This window comes from Halyomorpha halys, unplaced genomic scaffold (genome assembly GCF_000696795.3).
Source record: "Halyomorpha halys isolate HHAL.00 unplaced genomic scaffold, Hhal_1.1 Scaffold899.1, whole genome shotgun sequence".
NCBI lineage: Eukaryota > Metazoa > Arthropoda > Insecta > Hemiptera > Pentatomidae > Halyomorpha > Halyomorpha halys.
The window spans coordinates 722158-744991 of record NW_027105398.1 but is presented as its reverse complement, the minus strand read 5'-3'; the positions used below and the strand labels follow the sequence as shown (position 1 = coordinate 744991).

Below are 22834 nucleotides of genomic sequence, written 5' to 3'. Positions count from 1 at the left end.
GTCAGTCAGAAAACTGCTAAGCAAATGTAGGAAGGAAACTTTATTTTAAATAAAGTCATGATATAGCCTGTGACGTCAAGCTGAAATGAAAAGTGAAATAATTAACTTAAAGGTAAAAAAAAAAAAAATAAAGTTTTCTTAGGTTGAAAATAAATTTCTGGAAGTAAGAGTAGCAATGTACATGTATAATGTGTTATTGGAAAATTGAAGATTTTAGTGATTTTTATATTCATTATATGTTGTAATTAAAGATAATGCAGTACTACCAAACACTCAAAAGCTTTATTGAGACTATAAAATTGAATTGGTTTGATAATTTTTTCTTATGTTTCCATAATTGTTATGACTTATTATAGTGACAGCCACAATGAAAGTAATGTTTAAGTACTATAATATATTATAACCTGTACATTTTTAAGTATGTAATGATTTTTTGAGTGAACGGATCAACTGATTTTCAATTTTTTCAGGCATGAAATTTTTCAGTGAGATCCTTTCAATATTTCGTAACTATTTTCATATAAAATACTGTGCATTAATACCATTTTTTAGACATTTATTTTTATTTTATTTTTAGGCCTACGACTAATGCTATAATGGGGCTGACCTTTGCTAAGTATGTAATACAGCCGTTCTTCCCTGATTGTGAGCTTCCAGATTTGTCAGTGAGATTAATAGCTGCCTTAGTTATTTGTTTTTTTACCTATATCAACTGTATTGATGTCAAAGGGACGACACGAGTTCAGAATGCATTCATGTTTACAAAAGTTGCTGCCCTAGTTCTTATCATCTTTGTGGGTGTCTATTATTTGGTGTTCAGCAGTAAGTACCTTGTAATATTAATTTTTTTCATATATTATAAATATAATTTATATATTCAGTTAATATATAGTAATTCCTTAGTTCCATGCTTGAGGAATATTGGGCAAGAATAACATCCTGTTTCATTAGACATGTGGTAGTGTTTAGAAGAGGGTATCTTTGCAATAAAACTATAAGGGCACCTGCAGAAGTTAAATGTTTCAGATCTAAGAAACTTGCAATCCATAGATACTTCATAGCTCCAGAAATCCCCAAAGAATATTGTTTCTAGACTTCTCAACTTATAAAATTTGCAGGATTTTTAATCTGTTTCTGCCTCACTATGAAATTCCTAATGCAGGTGGTTAGAGCTAGAATGATGGGTGGTTTCAGTGGTGGTTAGGCTGTTGTAGATAAGAGAGTTAAGGAGTCACCCTTGCACCTCATGAAAAATCGATTCTCCTACTCTCGATAGAATATGTTGATCACTTTTAGGATAACCTCCTGTGTGCCAGTAATGACCATGTAGGGAATAGATAAAATAAATTTAGAGTGAGATTTTATACTATGATTCTTCTTCTATCCACAGATTTGAGGTCTTCCCTCTCTTCTCTTGTCACAAACCTTTTCATCAAGAATTCTGTTAAAAATCTGATCTGGTTTCATTGTAACTATTTGTACTGCCCATAGAAGATTTAAAGATTATTTTACACTTAAAACATATGAATGCCTGTAAAGTCCTGTTATTTCAATGCTTTTTAAACTCTCCAGGTTCCATTTATGTAAGATAGAGCTTATAACCGATCAGAATGTTTCAATGAAAATGAACTGTTATTCTGATATTTATTTATCCAATTTAATTACACACCAAAGCATTCATAAATGTCAATTTCCTGTATGATTTTGTATTTTGTAGGTTCTAAAAACTTTGAAAATGCTATGGAAGGAACTAATTACAGCCCTGGTAAAATTGCGATAGCTTTCTATGCGGGAATTTTTTCTTATTCAGGCTGGTGAGTATTTTTGTTTTTTCTGTATTTATTTAGTTTTTCTTTTAGATGTAATTAAAATTTATTATTTTGTTTTTTTTTTGTTTTTTTTAATATGAGATCTTATCAATATTTGATTTGGAATAAATTTTTTCATTATATCTTAAAATATGAATTTATTGATAATATGATTTCCCCTTTTAAAAGTTACCCAATCAAGTCATTTTTTATTAAGTAACTTAATTAAAGTACTACGTTAATACATTTTCTGGGCTTGATTTATAATTATTTTGATTTTATTATTCTTTCAAAGTGCATACAGTGCATACCAAGTGCAAAAATCTTAGTATAAAAACTTCTCTCAACGAAAGTTAGGATTAGGAATAGGATTTAAGTTCAATATTAGTTTAATTAATATCTTGCCTTTCTTACAGGAATTATTTGAACTTCATGACTGAAGAATTAAAAAATCCATATGTGTAAGTAACATGTATCAGTACAGCTAATAATAAATATATCTATAAAAAAGAGGTGTAACTTACTAATTGGAGCCACTCAGTAGTTAAGACACAGTCTTATCAATTTGATGTCTATTGGCGGTGCCGGTTCGAATCCAGTCTGGGGCATTGACTTTTTTCATTGAGTGGTGGTCCCACAAAATGAAAAACTTTGACCCCCAACCATGGTTAGGTAGTATAAGACTCCAACAGGAGTCTTGGCCGGAAAGAAAAAAAAAAACTTACTAATTGTGTTTTAAATCCATAAACTTCACCCTCCTCTTTACTAGTAGCCTAAACCAGGTTTGTTCAAACCAAGACATGTGTGCCATTCTGGACCCTTGGTATATACTAAATTTTTTTATTGAAAAAAATTAAGTTCTCTTTCTGGAATGAAAGTGTTATTTAGAACTGGCATGTTTGATAAAGGTCTTAATAACTTAATTAGTAAGCTGATAATAATATTTTAAATTAAATTGTAGGGTTCTAGTGATTCGCGGATGGAAAAAGTGTGTGTGAACTGGAAGTTATTATTAAATAATCGTGTCATAACAGTCTTTCTTCCTCCACAGGTTTTGTCTTTGAGAATTTATTAATCATCTTTTAACCGGAGTTGACCTGGAATTTAAGGTTGATAAACCAATTCAGAATTGTTGAAGGGTTGTGCATTGTGTGAAATATTTTCTACTACATTGTGCATTTATGTATTTTTTATGTATTAATTGTAATATTGTTATGCATTTACAGTTCTAGATATCTTGAATATTTTTACTACTGTGATTTTCTTTATTATAAAAAAAAAAATATAATTTTCTGAGAAGGTTAACAAATTTTGAATTGTAAGATACCTCAATGTAGAGAATCTGTGGTCGTGGCACACATTATAAAAATTTTAATCAGCTCTGGTCTAAACTATTCATCATATTATTCATGAAATTTCATGCTGAAGTTAAATTAATATTGATCGATAATAAAATTAACAATTATTTTTCCAGATTTCATAAATTATTTTCTATTCTAAATAAAAGGAGTTTATTTTTTAAAATCAGTTTATTTTAACCCAAACTACCTGTATGGTTTGTATTTGTAATGTAGTTTAAACATGGGTAAAGATGAATTATCTGTTCTCAAATAAACTTGATTAAAACTTATGAGGGATTAGGATTCGCTAGCGTACATTATATTTGCCTAGAATTACTTAGTATATTATATTAATAGATGAATTTATTTATGATTTAATTAAGTGATTGATATATTTTTCATTCCAGAAATCTGCCTCGTGCCATCTATATTTCATTGCCTTTAGTCACCGCTATTTATGTCTTAGCAAATGTTGCATATCTTGCAGTTTTGACTACTACACAAATTATCGCCTCTAATGCTATTGCAGTGGTATGTATATATTATACTTTAAGTTTCCATTTCATAAGCTTCATAATTTTTTTGCCTTTTGATTATAAAATTTCAAATCTTATATTTTATATTATACTTCATTTTTTTAAACCAAACTTTTTGACATTGAAGTAATTTAGTTACAGTACTTGATATGCAAAATAGAATATTTAAAATTATACTATATTTATGGTACATGTTGATTTTTATTAACATATATATATATTTTTTATTTATTTATTTTTTTTTTATCCCAATATATATGAAAATAAAAAAAGTATGCAATTTCATCCTCAAGTCTGGTGTAAAAATATAAAATAAAAACACGTTTTGATATGGTGAACAGTGTAATTTCATCCAGTTTCTTTTTAATTCAAAAATTGTTTCTGGCCAAATTATTAATACAGTAGAACCCTGTTATAATGACCACCATCTTTGATATCTTGCATAAACTTGCCCTTTTATTTTTTTTAATGATTTTCTCAAAAAAATTAATTATGGAGGTTGTTGGAAAAAGGGACTCACGAGTCTATTGGCACTTTTTCATGGAAATGTCTTAATCTTTTCCTTTCGGTTTCTAGAAAATTGAAATTAAAATAAGATCATTTGAATTTTGTTTACATTTGTTGATTACCTATATCATTCACAGTTTGATAGTCTAAGGTTACTCCTACTGACAGGCCCAGTCCCAATGAGGTTGTGATAACTGTTTTTTCGATTGTATTTATAAATGCTGATATATCTTCGTTAACAGTCGTGTGACATTCCATTACTGAATCTGGTCCTTTAGAAGTATATGTAAAATAAAAATTAATCCTGATTCTGATACAAATCGTACCCTAAAAATAAATTAAACTTACAACTCCTTTAGTTTTGATTGTGCTCCCTTTGTTTCAGACATTTGGCGATGCTGTAATGGGCTATTTTGCTTGGACTATGCCTTTCCTTGTAGCCCTTTCAGCCCTAGGAGGATTAAGTGTTCACATAATGACATCTTCAAGGTCAGACTTCCTTAATAGATGAACAATTCATTAATTATACCGTATTTATGTATTATCTCAGCTATATTTTTTAATATTATGTATTTTCTTTTAGAATGTGTTTTGTTGGTGCAAGATATGGTCATTTTCCAACTATGTTGTCTCATATTAATGTTAATAAGTATACTCCGACTCCATCTCTTGTTTTTCTTGTAAGTATCTAATGGTCAATACTACTAGCTTTCATGTCTCTTGTCTTGTATTTAAGGAATTTTTCTTGTAAATATCTTGTTCTTCATTCACCATTGAATGAAGTTACTTGGTTTACTAAGTATTACTTAGTTTTTTTTCTTTGAAATGTACAGAATTAGAGAGTACTTTAAATGTATTTACTGATTTAACATTTTATCAGTATTTGTTGACAGCTTGGTGTATATATTTTCAAATTTTATTAATATTATTTGTATGTACTGTAACATAATTTCTTCTTAAGCAGAATTCATAAGTATTCTTGAAAGTTTAAATAAATTATTTAAAAAAAAAATTAAAATAAGTGATAATTAGAACTGAAAGGCTGGTATATCCTAGTCCAAGAGCCGGGGAGAGTGGAGTTATTTCTTCACAATTTTAAATTACTTTAATGAAAATTATGTGTAATTTTTATAGTTGGCAAAATTGATAACTCTGTCAACCATAGTTGCAGAGAATAAAAAATGACAATTGTTTCAAAACATTATTATAAGTTAATTTTTTATTCAAAGATATTTTTAAAATTGGATACCTCTATAACAAGTTGAAGCTAAATGCGGAGAAGACGAAGGCAATCTTAATAGGCTCCAATCACCTCCTTAAAACTGTTCCTAATACTCCAACTCTGTTCCTACATGATAGTCCTATCAAATTTTACCCCACCATCAAAAACCTGGGAACAACCTTTGATCAAACGCTTTCCTGGAAACACCATGTATCCACTACCTCCTGCCGTACCTTTTCCACTTTAAAACTTCTAAATTACCTCTGCCACCTATTTCCATTTGAAACTCGTAGGCCCCTAGTCACTTCTCTAATATCTCCCCACTTGGACTATTGCTGTACGGTACATGGAGGTGTCTCTGGGGATCTCAAGGTGAAATTAAAACGTTTGATGAATTGCTGTGCACAATTTATCTTCGGAATCCCAAGGGACACCTCTGTTTTCTGTTTTTAGCAGAGCTGAAGTGGCTTTATCCTCCCTACCGTCGTAAATATTTCCTGGCATCCTTCATCTTCCTAGTCATTCATTCCCACCGTCCCTCATACATCTCTGAGCTCCTTCAATTCAAATTCTCTATTCGTTCCTGCAATACCCATTCCTGGTCTTCAAATTTATACACAAGGGCACACCGAATCCCTGCCTTCGATGGATCGTTCATTATCCGATCCTCATCCTTATGGAACTCCAACATCCATCGCTCCAATATCCTCCCTACCTTTAAATTCTGCCTGTTCAATCATTTCTTATCCCTTCAGACTCCATAAAATTGTAAATCAATATAATTTTAAATATGTATATAAACTATTATATCATTCTTAATTATTTTTACATCGTTTTCTTTTTTCATTTTTTTTTTATTGTTCAACTGATTAAAGTGAGAAAGCTACTTATAATCATTTTTATATTGACTATTTATATTTCGTTGTATTTTTGTTCAAGTAACTCTGAGGCTCCTCAGCCCTCATCTGTCGATTTCTCTGTATTATTCTAAAGTGACTCGTCCCAGAATAAATAAAGCAATATTATTATAATTTTCTCTTTCTTCAAGAATTATTTTGAAATTTTTTTAGAATAAAGCAATAATTTTAATTTTTCTTTACTAGGCATCATAGCTTAAGCAACAATAAATAAACATTAACATTTGAATAATGATACCTCTGTAGTTTATCAAACTATAATTAAAGTATGATTTAATATATTATGAAAATAAATAAAATGATTTTTGTTTATATTATTCAATTTTAATTTATTTTTTTTTCAGGGGATCTTATCGTTGATAATGTTATGTACAAGTGATGTATACCTACTGATTACATATTCCAGTTTTGTGGAATCATTTTTTATTATGTTATCTGTGTTGGGACTGATTTGGTTGAGATATACAAAACCAGATATGCCTCGCCCCATTAAGGTATATTAGCTTTTAGTTTCTTTTGATTGACACACTTTGTTATATACTATTAAAGAAAACATATTATAATATTCCCTTCTGGGATAGACATATCATCATTAATCTTGGTGCTTCCAGCAGATTGTGCTCTCCCATTGCAGATCCCCAAAATAGTCCTTGGGTCCACTACTTACTTTTAATTAAAAGTGCTAAAATACAATTATTCATTTATTTTTTTAATTAGAAGAATAAAATCTCAATAGACATCTAAAGCACCAAATCTTCAGGCAGTGTGAAACTCCAAACCCACTAAAATCACCTTCTTATGCCATTTACTGAGCTGGCCCATCAAGTTACTTTTCTTTTGTATATAAGTCTCAGTTGTAGGATATATAACCCATTGGCTAGTCTCCGAATTTAGTGTTTCTATCTTTCTATTAGAGTTTAATTTTATTTACTGTATGTAATTTGCTTTGTTACTTGGTCATAAGATTCACTATTTTAAGGAAACTTATTTGATCAGTAATTCCCTTCACCAAGTGTCACATTTCAAGATTAGCCTTAGTTTTAATTCTTCTGTCATGAGTAACAGCATATTTTTAATTTCTTCACTGGCAAAGTTAGCTTTCAGGTCTCTATGCAGATAGTTATTTCTAATGTCTCAAGGTGCATTAACCTATAATTCTTAGCACAGTAGAGCGTCAATTATCTGAACTGGCTTCGCTGACATGATAGCAGGAAGGGTCGACATTGCCATTTCTGGAATATAAGTTTGAAGAGAATTTTAACTAAAATTAGATTTCCTAGAACTGTTATAATGAAACTCTAGTCTTGCTTTTCTTAATAAGTATGAGGTATGTCAGTCTTTTTATGAAATCAGTTTTCAATTCCAATTGATGAAATCAGTTATCACAATAAAATTAAAAGAAAAAAAAAAAAAAAAAAGGAATGAACATGGTGATTTTACTTTTCTCAAGTGATTTTTTATTATCCTAACCATACCCGATGAAATTAGATCTGATAATCAATGCTCTTCTATATTTTGTTTTGGAAGGTTTGTTTTACTTGTACATTACGTTTCTTGGTACAACCACAAAAGCTGAATTCCGTAGGTTCCTATAAGAACTGGTTTTTATAACAAAAGTTTGTTTTCAACTGTTATGAATTTCTTCCCAACAGCCTGTGCATTTTTATTAATTTTATGTTGAGCCCCTCTTATTTCTTTTTCAAGTGTTCTTTCCAGTTGAATCTTGCATTCAGCGTGATCTCTAGATGTTAACCATATTTGAATAAGGAATTTCTTGCCTGTTAATATAAACATTTTCTCTATCTTCTTTTCTAATTGTAAAGTCAATTTTCACAGGTTTACCTTAATTTATTTTGATTCTCCAGCATTCTAGTAATATACCCCCGTAATAGAGCTCTGGAGCTCTTTTGTTGTTTCCTTAACATCATTACCCATTGCCAATACAGCAAATACAGGTCGGTCAATTCAAAAAGATAATATTGACATGAAAGATTTCTATATTAGACAGAATTCATGCTTTAGTTGATTAAATGTAAAGCATTGATGACTTCTGCTATTTTTGAAAAGGTTATTAGAAAATGGGACAATGAACATGAAGTTTATTGGTCGATAGTTGCTGAGGGGATCCTTTTGTGAACAGTTTGAAACACATAAAACTCATATTTTTTCCTCCAAACACTCTATCTGTCCTATTACTAGTTAATCAAGGAGCTTTGAGGTTTCGTAAAGAATAGTTGTACAAATTCAATGAAATGATTAAAAGGAATGTTTAATCAAAAAAATATTTCTTTAAGCAATCTTAATAGTATAGAAGCAGTAGCTAATAGCTTAGGGCACTCGCAGAATTACTCATATAATCTCCAAATTCAATTTTAGGAACTGTTTCAAATTTTTCCTCTACAGAAAATGACGATGAGACATTTTTATCCATAAGTAAAATCAAACTGAGTGTCAAGTGAATGTTTCTCAAGACTGATAAGTTGGAAAAGGGAGAAAAATCCCAAAAATTACTAGCAGTTATGTTTACACTCTCCTCTTGTTCACTATAAAGTATAATAAACAACTCATAAGCTCCTGGAATATGTTTCCTGTTACTAATTTGTACATTATAAAAAACACTGCATTTTTCCTATGACATAATAGACTGTTTAATTTTTTCTTTTAAGTATTATATAAACATTTTTTTGTATAACATCCTAGAAAATTCTTTTTATTATATTTTATATTAGTTACTTATTTTACAGGTATCATTAGCAGTTCCTATTAGTTTTGTGATTATCTGTATCTTTTTGGTAACTGTACCAATATTTGAAAAGCCTTTTGAGGTTGGAGTTGGTATTTTGATTACACTGAGTGGGCTTCCTGCATACTACTTTGGTGTTGTATACCAAAATAAACCAGCCTGGTTTACTCGGATGTTTAGTAAGTTTATATTTTTACATAATTTTGAAATGTCCATGTGCTCATAGTTAATAAAAGAAAAAGAGTGATTTTATTACTAATTGTTGAAGTACCTATAGACTGTTCTGAGAGTCAATAGGATTCTAGCTAACCAAGTTCGCACAATGGGTGCTAATAGAGTGTGCCTATACAATCGTCAGCTATGTAAACGCCAAGGAGCACTTATTCTTGGAGTACCTTTAAGGAGAGAATATCACTAGTCCTTGAGTTCATATGTCTTATTTACTGGGTTTCTTTCGTGCTATGGAACAAACTATATGTGTATAAATAATATGTGTTCATTTTATTTTCAATATCATACATTAACTATATATAAGTTATGGCCTGAGTCAGCTGTTACTTCTATATCGACTGAGATTAGCTGATTGAATGTATATACAGGGTATTTCAGGGTTAAGTGGCCAAACTGAAAATATGAATTAAAGACCTCAAAAAAAAAAAAAAAATTCCTCTGAAGGTATCTCCACAAACGCTTTGTTTAGGAGATATTCACACCTAAATATTTTCATTTAGGGGAATGGGATAATTAACATTTAGCCATTGTCGTAGATCTCTTCTGTGATGTGCAGGCATCTAATTGAAGCCACATGTGCCTTCTCAGTTGTAGCGGAATATGTTCAACTAAATCATAGTAATCATTATTAAGAACTTCCAGAAATATGCCCGCATTGAGTTGAGGTGGCAAGAAATGTAAACCTATTAAAATATTGTCTATTATCCCCTACCAGACATTGCACTGAAACTGGTGCTGAAAATGATGTACACGAGTTGCTTGGGAGTTTTCCTGCAACCAGAGGTGATTATTTTTCTAATTGAAGATACCTCTTCTTGTGAAGGTAGTTTCATCTGTCCAGAGATTGTTTCCTGAAAATTGTGGATTATGCTCAACTTGATTTAAGTAACAATCTGAAAAATATCTTTTTTGCTGAAAATCTTGTGGTAATAAATTTTGTTCCCATTGATAATGATATGGGTGAAGTCCATCTCCAATGAGAGTTCTCCATACTGTAGTTGGCGTAATATTTAATTCTGCCCCAGCTCTTCGTACACCGTCAGATAGATTATCATCAAAATATTTTAATATGGTTGCACTACTTTCTTCATTTCATAAAGTGGCAAAAATACCATCAGCATGTGGTATTATAGCAAATGTACCAGTTTCTCTAAGACATTGAAACATGGAGCTAAAGATAGACTAGTTTGGTAATCTTCGATTTGGAAATTGCCTGGCATATTCACTTCAGGTAGCATTAGCATTACCATTGCAAAATCTGTACACAAACACCATATCGGCATATTCACCATTAGTATAAATTGAAGGCATAATGATGAGTACTCTGCGAAAGCCTCTTACAAACTGATAAATATTATTGACAGTTCCCAATGCTAATTCCGAATAGTATTAATCCTTATGTTGCCAATAGTTTTTATACAGTTTGGGATAAAAAGCCATATTAGTATTCTATTTTACCCATCTCCTAAACAAAGTGTTTGCGGACATACCTTCAATTCGAACAAAATTTAATATGAATCTTAATGTTTATATTTAATTAATAAAGTAGTTAGAACAAATCTATAGGTTTTGTTTTTTTCATATAACAAATAATTCATAACAATAAAAATCTGTAGGTGTACAGTTAATATCTTCTAAAAAAAGTATTTGTGGACATACCTTCAGAGGAAATTTTGTTCTCGTTTTGAGGTCCTTAGTTCATATTTTCAGTTTGGCCACTTAACCCTAAAACACCCTGTATATTAATGTACCAAACCCACTAAAGCCAGTCATACAGCAGTCCAGGCGTGTCATATCTTATTCCTTTTTTTAAGTTTAGCTTTCATAAATACTTAAGTGGTGCCGGAATCCGGACCTTTAGATACTAGAGAAATTTTTGTTTTGAAGGATTTTTTGCTTGTTTTATTTTGTCGTCTCCTTTCATTATAACTTTTTTACAATATTTTTCAGATGGTTTAACATTTGCTATGCAAAAACTTTTCATGGCTGCTAAAGAGGATCATCTTGATGAAAAAGACTATACTTCATAACAGTATAAAGCTCTGCACTTTATGAATACAAAACCTCAGCATTGTTTAAAGTGTTTGTCAATACTGTTGTCACTATAATGTTTAAATTTTTTTCTGTCACAGATGCTAATAAGCAATACTTATAAAAGACCTTGTTTTAAAAGCTCTATAAGTCAAGTTTTAACTTATTATAATTGTTGTAAATACGGTGTTTTATTTTTAAAAATTTATTTATCAAAAAGAAGGAAATTATTAAAAGTAAAATGAGTCTCCTGTTTGATAGGAGTTTAATTTAGTAAATATTTCCCTATGTTTTCGCTGTCTGTGATTCTGCACTTGTCTCAGTATTGTTTCAGTTCTAGAATTATGTAGTTTTAGTAATAAGAGCTGAGGGTCTTAGGGATGTAAATGATAAGTTATAATGTTGGAATTCAAAAACAAGACTGGCCAAAATATGCAAAACTTTGCGTTAGACAGTCAAAGAAAATATTTTTTTAATCTGAATATATGATGACAATAATACAAATTATTACTTCAGATCTCTATCCCTAACTACTATAGGTTTATATTATACTTTCTTCATAAATGCACTTATCCCTATTGTCTACTCAGCTCTTCAAATGTGAATAACTTAGTAAAGCAGAGCTTTTGTATAATTGGCTGTTATCGTAAATTATTTTTGTTACCTATCCTATAAAATTGTTTAGGAATATATTTAATATCTTTCTATTGGCTGAGGACTAAAAAACATCAAATTTGTCTTTTGGAAGATTCGTTAACTTTATTTTGAATATAATAATTATTTATATTTTGAAGTTTTTTAATATTATTTATTTGTCACGAGGAAAAAAACTGTTTTTAATAACATTTTGAGTTTTATTGCACCTTGTTTTGTGTCAATTTCTTTTTGCATTAAGTTTAATTTTTTTTGTTGCACTTTGTTTTATAGGGTTCTTTTGTCTTATATTGAAAGCATTTCTTAAGAGTTATATTTTTTTTTAGCCACTTTGATTTATTGTTTGAGTATATTTCAGTGAATTTAAGTTGTAAAACTTATAACATATTGTTTCAGCTTGTTCAATTCATGCTCTCTGAGTACATTTTTTAAAATATTATCTAACCCTTTTTATATGTTGTTTTGGAAGAGTTGATTATTTTAGTACATACCAAATTTTGTGTATATATATATATATATTTTTTTTTTTTTATTACTTTTTTAATTGTTACACCCTAAGTTTTAAGAAGAGCGATACCATTGTTCAAATATTTGTTTCAAAATGTCTACAATAAAGACTAACCACTTCTGGCAACCCCTGAACCCAATCCAAACCAAATCGTATAGTAATTAGAAGAAATTTAAATATGATTCCAACAGTACTGATTTTTGAATTGCTTCTCATCTTTAAAACTGACTGTTGGATAAAATATTTTCTAAATAAAAAAAAAATTTACTAATGTTCTTTCAGGGCTTGTGATTCGTCTGGAAGCATTTATGTTGTATGTAATTGATTGTAATATTTATATTTGTCTAGAATTTAAATTGAACCATCTGCTAATTATGCTGATTCTTTGAATTGTAATTTTAGCATTTAATGAAAATTCTGGTAATTTTATGTATAGCAGGTATTTCTAATAATATTCCTGATTTCGCTCATCTATGCTTAGGTTCTTACAGCATAAATCACTTCAATCATGGATCCTAAGATAAGATTGCATTATAAATTAATACTATTAGAATCGCTAGTTTCACCTTTTCTCACTAATCATATTAAGATTATGAGCCGGTATAAATGAATAGATAAAATAACATGATTTTTTAGAAGAATTTTGTATTCAATTTAATACAAAAGATGCATTTGATTCATCCACTTCAATGAAGTGATTATTGCATCTTTTTCTAAAGTTGTCTTGGGAGGAGGAAGTGAAAGTAAATATTAAATATTTTTGTAAGAACACTAATTAAAATTAACTAGTACCAAAAAAACTTTGTTTAACAGGTTGACAATATTTGTAACATACAGTAAGCAGTTTTTTTAGTTTAATTGATTTATTAATTGTTCATGAATTTATGATTTTACTTTTTTTTTTCTTTTGTTTATAAAATGATTGAATCTCAGTTCTATATAAATTTTTATTATTTATTTTATAATTATTATTTAATAGTACATTATAGTAAGTATTATCAAATTGTGTTTAATTTGATAGATTTTTTTTTATATTTATTTTTTAGACTTTGAAAATTGATTATTTATTTAAAACAATTTGTTTGATAAATAATTGACTTTTTTGATATATGTATATTTTGATCTCAGTTTTTACCTAAACAGCTAATTTATTTTCATTTAGGGTACTTATGTGTATATTTATGTAAAGCTATATAAGAATTTGATTAAATCATCAAAATTTGAATTTGTTCTTTTTTTTTTTTTAATTTTATTAATAAAATATGTTCTAGAGAGATCAATTATATTAACCCTCCATGTCTCTCTTCACCTGAACACTGTAATTTATTTCAATTGATTGATAGAAATTTTTTTAAGTGACTATAAGTACAGTCAAATGTAAAAGGTACGTTGAAGAAACAATATTTATTGAAATATGATCCAAGATCAATAATTTTTTAATGGGTGTTACTAGTCCTGGAGTCTGATACAAAAAAAAGTGACTTATTTTATACTAAGTTGTGAAGTACACAATGACCATGTCCATGGTACTGAAATGAAAAACGTAGGTCTGCCATCTTGCAGTCTCTGGAATAAAATCTGATGGCTTGAGGGAATATGATGTAGTTCTAGGAACAGAGAAAATAAACACTAAAGTTCAGGTGGTTCTGATTTTATTTTATTTATTTTTTTGTGATCTAAGCAGCAGTCCAAAGTTAAGTTTTGAAGAAAAAAAACAAAATAGTTGTAAACTGTTATTCTGACATACTTAGTTCCCTAAATCATATAATTTTACTTCTTACTCTCTTTTCTAAAAAAAAGTTATAGATATTCCAACACAGATTATGGTATTAATCTTTTATCAAAAGAACATCCAGTCGACTTTGTTATAGAGATTAGTCAATACGTCGTTAATCCAACGAAGGTTCAATTCCACATTGGTAAAAGCAAGGTACTCTTTGTGTGTCGGTCGTACTTGGCTGACAATGCCGTGTAAATAATGTCTTTTTTCCTTTGTGGCCTCGCCCTTCAAGAAAAAGTAGCCTGAACCTATTTCGCTTCCGTGCATGAATTGTGAACCTGAAAAATAATTAAATATTGCTTTGATGATAACTAGTCAGTGACATATGACACAGTTAACCATTAGTTAAAAGTTACCATTCATGTATCTGCCGCAGATTTTTTCCGATGTGATGTATGTCTCGTACTCTTCAGAATCAGCAAAAGCCTGAGAGCAGTTTTCAATAGCAATATATCCATATCTTGCCATTACTTGACAATGGCATTCGTCTATGTCCCATGATGCCACCTGCAAAAATGAATAATATATACCTCATCCAATTAATATTGAAGAAAAAAAATATCGTTTGGAAAACGATGTATGACTGAACAATTTCTTTGGAACCATAAAGAACCGATTAAATGGTATGGATTTGTGGCAGAAGCTAACAACGTTAAGGCGGATCCACATGTTAGCCGCTTGCCACGATCGGAGGCTTGTACAAATGCTCAGTTAACAAAGAACGGACCATCCACATGTCAGTGTTATTCAGAGAGGGAAGCATGGCGGACGTATAAATGGTTTCAGCCATTGCACTGGGATTATATTATTTTTATTACAAAAAAAAAAGAAAATATAAGGAAATTAAATATAAATAAATAAGATTAAATATACAACTTATTATAAAAAGTACCAACAAAAACAACCTCCTAACAGCTCTCATTTGCAACTCTATAAAGAAGAATGGTGGAGATGCTACACAAGCGCTCTCACGAACCCCTTTGATCTGTGTCCAAAAAACCGACTCTCGACGGATCGGCAACGAGCTTAGGCCAACTCGTACAAGCCACCCATCCACATGCTTGCGCATGTCTGAGTTCGCTATGGCTTGGCCAACATGTAGAGGCCCCTTTACAATTACTTTGTGAACAGCAGAAATTATCCGCTCAAAAGGTCAGAATAATCCGCTGGCCTAGACAAACATTAGATAAACGTAGTTAAGGTTAAGCGGTTAAAAACAAAATCTTACAAGTCAGCGTCTTTTTTGCTTGAAGAAAGTCTTGGTAATGCTGCACTTCACTTACAACGTAAGATATCTTGTTTGTGCGATAAATAAAATTTGGATAAAGGCTCTTCATCCTCGACTCTTAAAATCTTTTTTTAAGAATGTAGAAACTTGATTTGTGTCTAAATGTATAGTATTATATAATAATATACCACTAGAATATTTGCTTGGCGATGTATTTTTGAATAATCTCTGTAAGTACTACATTTGTGGAAGCTACATTGGTATCTAAATATCTTTATGAGCAAAGCTTTTTTTAAGAGATCAACAAGAATGCATATAGTTGCCCTTTAACTAAGAGGTTCTTATAATGATCTCAGCATGTAATCTCATTCCTGATTTTAAAAAAAATTTTGACAAGTACATTTTTGTCATTGGACTGATTCTAAAACTAAGTGTTCTTGCAGCAATTCACGATGTGGAATAAACATACAACAAATAATGTTGCCACCGTTTTATTCAATTTATAGATATTGATTTTATAGTAAATTTCATCTTATATGAAATGCTATTATAACTAAAAAATAATGGCATATTTTTATGGCCGATAATATTTTTCTTTACAGTATATATTTAGACTTATGTTGCACAAATTTAGGGATAAGCCAAAAAAAAAAACTGACTTACTGAAACTGCAAAAATTAGCTTCAAAATCAGCGGTACTCTGATTGATCTGAGCGGTACCTCCCTTATCTCATCGCCCTCCCCGACCCCCTCCCTCTCTTATATTTGTAACAAGAACTTATACAAAAACTTATGAAATCAATATATACAATGAAGTATTAAGTCATTATGTATACGGTTTCACGATACACTTACAGTACAAACAAACCCTCATTAAATTAATAAGGACTACCGACGCGAGACTGAACGGATACAAGACGACGTTTACGAAGGAGCTGGAATAGAGACCTTCTACATTGATTTCCTAATTTCAAGTTCTATGGAGAAGTATCATTGAATGACGTTAACTTTCATGCCTTCATGGCATTGTTTTTATTTCACATCTCATTCGCTTGTTTTAAAATATTATTTGTAGTTGTGAATTAAAATAAATAAAGTAAAAAAAAATACGGCACTCCAACAGCCTTCACTTACACAAAATGGCTCCCGAGACCCACCCCTTAACTGTTGGGTATAGATCTCCTTATTCAGACAGATTCTCAAAAAATTTAAAATTTCCTAAACTATTGCGTTCTAATCCGTAATTTTAGGTTTAAATACATTCATATATTAATAAAACTATTCAATAGGAATATTAGTCAATTTGCTTCTTACCATTCCAGGTGATGAGTCTTCAATTAGATATCTTCGACTCCTATCAATGCAGATTGGAAGAACCGTATCATTATTATACTTAATGTCCCTGTCGAGGATGAGAATGACCATCTCGTTTTCTACTCTTTCAGTCCAATCCACGTAGAGTTGGTGTTTATGGACATGTGCAATCTACAAAAGTTTTAATTATAGTTTCAGAAGTTTATTAATTAATTATTTTTTATTGAAATGAAAATGATATGCATATATACACAATAAAGACCGTTGATAGCCTGTAGGCCTGTGCCAACCAGCTCTTGAAGTTGTCCCTCCACCGAGACCTGAGTGGTCTGCAGCCTGAGGTTATCTGGCAGATGACTAAGAGGTGGGTCATCTATTAGAGATCTTTTCTTTTATCCCTCTGCTTAAGCTCCACCTCCACCACTGTACACATGCCTCGTACAGGGTCTAGTATTAAACGTAAGGTATCAGCAAAAGCAGCATTTCTTTCATCCTCCGATGATGAAGTAGTAATGCAACAAAAAGAGAATGAAGCCAGAGGAAAGAAGAGACCAAGGTGAATTTGTTTTCTCCGAACAAGACATTGCGGCTCTGGAGTGTCCCTAACGGACTTGGGTCTGGGATTCCTGTGTATCCCAACATCTACGATACCGTGTCACGGAAGAAAGAAATCCACAAACGAATGTTTTGGCACCCGCTTCCAATTATTATTTCGCCACCCATCTCACAGCCTTCTATCAAAGCAATGCTGGGCACGATCAACATCACCAATTTATCAACCAATAACTCAAGAAGGGATACTGGCTCTATCCCATCAAGGAAAAGGACCATATGGCTGCCACTTTGATATTCCGATCCAATGAAGATGTATAGTTCCACTTCGCGCTTCGTGGGACTAAGAGGTCAAACAAGTTTATGCTCTATAGCTTCGATTTGACCACAATGTAGATGACATCACTAGCTGAAACAAAGATGACCGATTTATAAAGTGGTCAGAAGACTAACGAAAGATCATGGCGATGGCTAGCAACAGCATCTAGAGCTCATCCAGAACATCACCGAGCACACTGTGGTGAAGCTTTCAGCCATTTAGGCACTGGATCATGTTTGCTTCCATATCGGACCTTTTAAGGAAAAGGGTTGCCCCGAACAGTGTAGGAACTGCTAACTGTACATGCGCATTTCTGGTCACAATATCTCATAATATGACCGGCAAATACACGTAGCTTGTTCACAAATGTACAATACTGTGCAATAAAAAAAACTAAACAATTTCTTACTGGGTGAACTTTTTACCTCTTGATGTAAGAAAATCGAAATCTCTCATATTAAGGATTTTAATATATATGTATATATATTAAAATCCTTTTTTCTTAATGAACATTTAGGTTTATTCGATCCCAAACCGTGCATTCGACTAAAACGTCTTAAAGCACTGTACTGGATCAACTGCTGATACAATATTAATAAAAAATAATAACATCAATGAACCTACCATAAATTCTTGCTGATTATCATCAACTTCTCTCATATTTAATTCGTTTTTTCCGACAATGATCTTATATTGTACTCCTTTGTAATGAGGTCTTGTGTCCCTTACGCACCAGTAACCTGCAAATTTATCATAAGTATAGAAAATTGTGAATGTTAATAAGTCTATTTGTGTTCAACCTGATGACACAACCCTAATTTTGAATAGATAAGACCTCTTATATGAAACGTTAATAATTTCTTATTATTAAGGCAACAAACTTTACAAATCAATAGGTAATTTTCTAATGAGTGAAATTTCAAACCGCTTGCTGGATAGATTCCAAAGAGAAATAAGATTCTTTAAGGTAGAAGGGTCTGGGATTCAATACTATCTACGAAAGTATGTCCTGTTTCTAGAATAGCAGTTGTACAAGGAGGCGATCTGTTAGTTGTTGTGCGCTCTTCTACTTAACAATAAGAGAATATCATATATGAATAGCATCAAGAAATACATAAACAAATATCGGAAGTTCGCTGATTGACCGTGTGTATTATTAATAAATGGAATATGGTCCTGGTGTAGTAAAAAAAAAAAACTCAAATAGTGATAACTATTTTTATTTGAGCCAATTTTTAATTTCGATATTACTTAAATTCTTGCTATTGTCCCTAATCATAAAAAAACGTATCATCTTGGTGTCCATTCACATAGATTTAATGGAGAATTCCGTCAATCATAAAGTCGAAAAAGACTGCATCTCCCTGACATACCAAAAGATTTGGAACCTTATGAAACCTTCATAATGCTTCTTTTCTCTACGATCTGCATTTCAGATGCCCACTTTCATGTCTTTTATCCTAGTTTTATTTTCTAAATTCTCACCCGATACTTAATTTAATTACATTTTATAGTTACAATCCTTCCTTTTTCTTTTATATTTATGTATCTTATTTTTGATTGGAGAAGTTTGTCGGGGGGGTGCGGTCAGCAAAGAACAACATAAATAAACAAAACCATATTTATTTATTTTATGCCGACGTTTCGTTTTAGTATAGGTATATAAGTTAATACTCACATTGTAATTCAGATATAAGCCACTCACTATTTTTCATTGTCTGTCATAGTGTTCAATTTGTAGATTCAATTTATTTATTTATTTTTTCAGTTTTTTAGACACTACTTGCATATCTTATATTATATCTTCTTGCCTACATGATATTATATTTCATCTGTCACTGTTTTCAATCTACTACCATCCAATTCCACGATTATCAATCAATTAAAACATTTTTTTACTATTCAATTATCAGTTATCAATTTTTTATCATTTATGATTTAGTTCAATATTTTGTATGATTCTAAATTTGTTTGTATAGTATTCCTTTTCAATTGTATGTTTCTCTAAATGTTGTTGTTATCTCTTTTGTTCTATAGCCCTGATGAAGACCTGAAACTCAGGTCGAAACGTCGGCATAAAATAAATAAGTATGGTTTTGTTTATTTATCTTGTTCTTTGCTGACCGCACCCCCCGACAAATTTCTCCAATCATTAATCTACGGTCAACTATCTACACCTCATTTCGTATCTTATTTTTAATTTATATTCATATTTTACCAGCTTAAGTATACTTACATTAATTACTTTATTACTAGTTTTTCTATTATGTAATTTTACATACCTCTGTATCCCTTTTGGTATATTGTCTTTCTTTATCATTTATATCTATTTTATCCCATCATTTTAACTAATTTTTTTTGTTAAATATTTCTTCTCCCTCCCTCCTCATTATGTATATTATCATTTATTGTTTACCTAATTTTAATATTCTCTTTATTTTCAACACTGTTTACTTCAAAATTATTTTCAACTGTAACGTACTTAACTGCCATCCCCACTCCTCCTAATACAAACGGTTCACTCTGACTTTGACTTCTGTCAAAACAAGTATAAATTCTGTCTGGTTCATTTTCTTCCTTTTTCCTTGATTTTATTCTTATCCCCCTTTATCATCTTTAGTTTGTATTTTCTTTTATATTTCTTCTTGTTATCTGTTACTATTTCCTTTTTCATTTATTGTTCATAACCTTTTATTTTTTAAGTTTCATTCTTTATCCTTGATTAATTATACATTAATTTATTTATATATTACTAAGGGGGTACCCCTTGTTATCCCAACATCGAACCAACATTTTTCAAATAATAGTACCATTCATTTAATTTTACTGTTCGTTATTAAAATTTTATAACTATAATTAACATGTATTCTATAGTTCAGATTGTATTGTTTAATTTTTTTCAATATCGTGTAACTAGAAAAATTTTTTTCAAGTCTTTAACCCACCATTGTACCAAATTGTACTTCAAATTAGTGCCACCTCAAAAAAAAAAAAATGTAACTTTTTCCTCAAAATTGCACTGAATTTTTATTCCGTCTTTGCTCCTTCACCTTGACAGAGCCACATACAATTGTCCCTGAGTAAATATTGCTTCCTTCGATGTTAAACATAAACCGAATTTTTCAAAACTCTGCCCTTGTGATTTATTTATAGCCATAACAAATGTCAATCTTACAGGGAATTGCTTATGTACATAACAACTGTTTAAGAATACAACCGATTTTCAAGTTCAGTTTATCGGGTAACATTCCTGATGGTGTTAAGGATGATAGATATTCAGAAGGATATTGTAGCATAATATTCCCTTGATGATCGCCACCGTCTCTGCCGAGAGAAAGGGCCTCAGTAGAATTGCATGTTATAATACCGCCTGGTTGTCTGTTAAAAATAGAGTATTAATTTTTTTCACATCATCATTTCGAGAAGTCAATATTGCTCTATTACCCATTTTTTCGGTTTCCCTTTATTGTGTACATTTTTCCAATGATAACGTTCAGTGGACGTAGATTGAAACATTTTTTCTAAAAGCTTATAGGATACAAGTAATCCAACCCCTTGTGGGATGAAAATTATTCCTTCTTTTCCGGAATGTCATTGCATTGGTTTTATTTCAAATTTCTTTGGATCTTCTGCACAAATCGTTTGTAGATTTACCCTATATGGGGGATTTACCTAATCGTAAGTGTCCATGGTTTAATATTATTACTAATCAAGTCTTGAAAAAAATATCTATTAAAATTATCATATTTTTTACTTAAGCTATTTGATGTTACGCTAATTTTTCACCGGGGGGTTTAAACAGCATCACTCTACAATTCAACAATCATACCCCTTAAATTCAAAACATTACTACAAAGATTATTCATAAAAAAAAAGTCAAGATTTTGACACGAAGCACTATTGTGTGAAATAAAATTAATTATTCCACAGACTTACTTTTTAATTATATAGTCATATACTAAGGACATAATAATTATTTTTATAAGCTTTAGGACAATAATTGTTAGGAATAGAACCGACCTTAAACGATTCCCGGGCACACTGAGATAAGAAGCCCGGGCACATTAGAGAATTTATTTTGTGAATAAATTTCCTTTATTAGCATAACCGCCATTGGTAGCCAAGGGAGTTGAAGCGTCTACTTTAGCAATCTCAAGACCAATGTAAAACGTTGCTCCGAAGATATGGCCACCCTCTCACTCCTTGGCTTAGAAAAAGGGTAGGGTTATGGCACCTCATTGGCCATTAAAGAGGTTATGAAGCATAATTAAAAGAAAGTTCAATGTTTTTCAAAATACACAGGATATTAGCGAATAACTTGAGGAATCGTTCTTAAAAATTGGTTGTTCAGTTCATTCAAAATATGGATACAAAAAAAATAGGTAAAAAAACTTTTTAAGTTAAACGGTTTTATGTTAAACATACATTGCAATGTTTAAGATAAATGTACTAAAAACCAAAAAATAGGTAAAAAAACTTTTTAAGTTAAACGGTTTTATGTTAAACATACATTGCAATGTTTAAGATAAATGTACTAAAAACCAAAAAATAATAAAATAGATACAGTCGTGGGAATTATAAACATATGCACAGACTAGACTAAAATAAAACCGTGGGGCACGTCAATTGTCTACAATCGTTGATTAAAATGTTTGTTTTGTAATGTTACACTATAATTAGGCAGTTTTTCAACCGACAACGATGGACGTGTGATAAGTAGGGCTAGAATGTGGAAACAAGCTACCAAGCTCGATTATAAGCGAGTTTTAGGGTTTCATAGTGGTGAACGAGTAGTACTTTTATCATATGTTTTGTTGATTAAAGACAAACTACGAGCAGTGAAACGATTCCTCGCCAGCCAGCAGTGTGAATGTCCAACGATAAACTAGTCGAAACATCTCTTTAATTTACATGGAGTGTATAACTATTGGAATTTCCATGAGCAAGAAAATAGTAAGTAATTTCCTCACCGTCTGCGGGCCAACTGCCTAACGACGAATTAAACGATTCTTCTATCGAACATTAAGTCGATAATTTGTAGACAATTGACGTGCCCCACGGTTTTATTTTAGTCTAGTCTGTGCATATGTTTATAATTCCCATGACTGTATCTATTTTATTATTTTTTGGTTTTTAGTACATTT

General features: G+C 30.9%; 2 protein-coding genes across 6 annotated transcripts in view; one reads left to right on the top strand and one right to left on the bottom strand.

Annotated features, from left to right (window-relative positions):
- gb (genderblind) overlaps window positions 1–11969 on the top strand; it is a 54297-nt gene extending 42328 nt beyond the window's left edge. For all 5 annotated transcript variants that reach the window (XM_014430578.3, XM_024362329.2, XM_014430579.2 and 2 more), the window contains 9 exons: window positions 578–822; window positions 1718–1814; window positions 2225–2269; window positions 3556–3679; window positions 4577–4680; window positions 4775–4871; window positions 6675–6824; window positions 9075–9252; window positions 11255–11969. In XM_014430578.3, coding sequence (XP_014286064.1) covers window positions 578–822; window positions 1718–1814; window positions 2225–2269; window positions 3556–3679; window positions 4577–4680; window positions 4775–4871; window positions 6675–6824; window positions 9075–9252; window positions 11255–11334 — 1120 coding nt within the window. In that variant the 3' untranslated portion in view covers window positions 11335–11969. The remainder of the gene's footprint in view (window positions 1–577; window positions 823–1717; window positions 1815–2224; window positions 2270–3555; window positions 3680–4576; window positions 4681–4774; window positions 4872–6674; window positions 6825–9074; window positions 9253–11254) is intronic.
- Window positions 11970–14132: 2163 nt separating this feature from the next.
- The window catches only part of LOC106686963 (uncharacterized), a 31437-nt gene continuing 22735 nt past the window's right edge, over window positions 14133–22834 (bottom strand). Inside the window, exons 9-12 of the mRNA XM_067050850.1 lie at window positions 18315–18430; window positions 16820–16990; window positions 14634–14784; window positions 14133–14555 (exon numbers count right to left, since the gene is read on the bottom strand). Coding sequence (XP_066906951.1) covers window positions 14338–14555; window positions 14634–14784; window positions 16820–16990; window positions 18315–18430 — 656 coding nt within the window. The 3' untranslated portion in view covers window positions 14133–14337. The remainder of the gene's footprint in view (window positions 14556–14633; window positions 14785–16819; window positions 16991–18314; window positions 18431–22834) is intronic.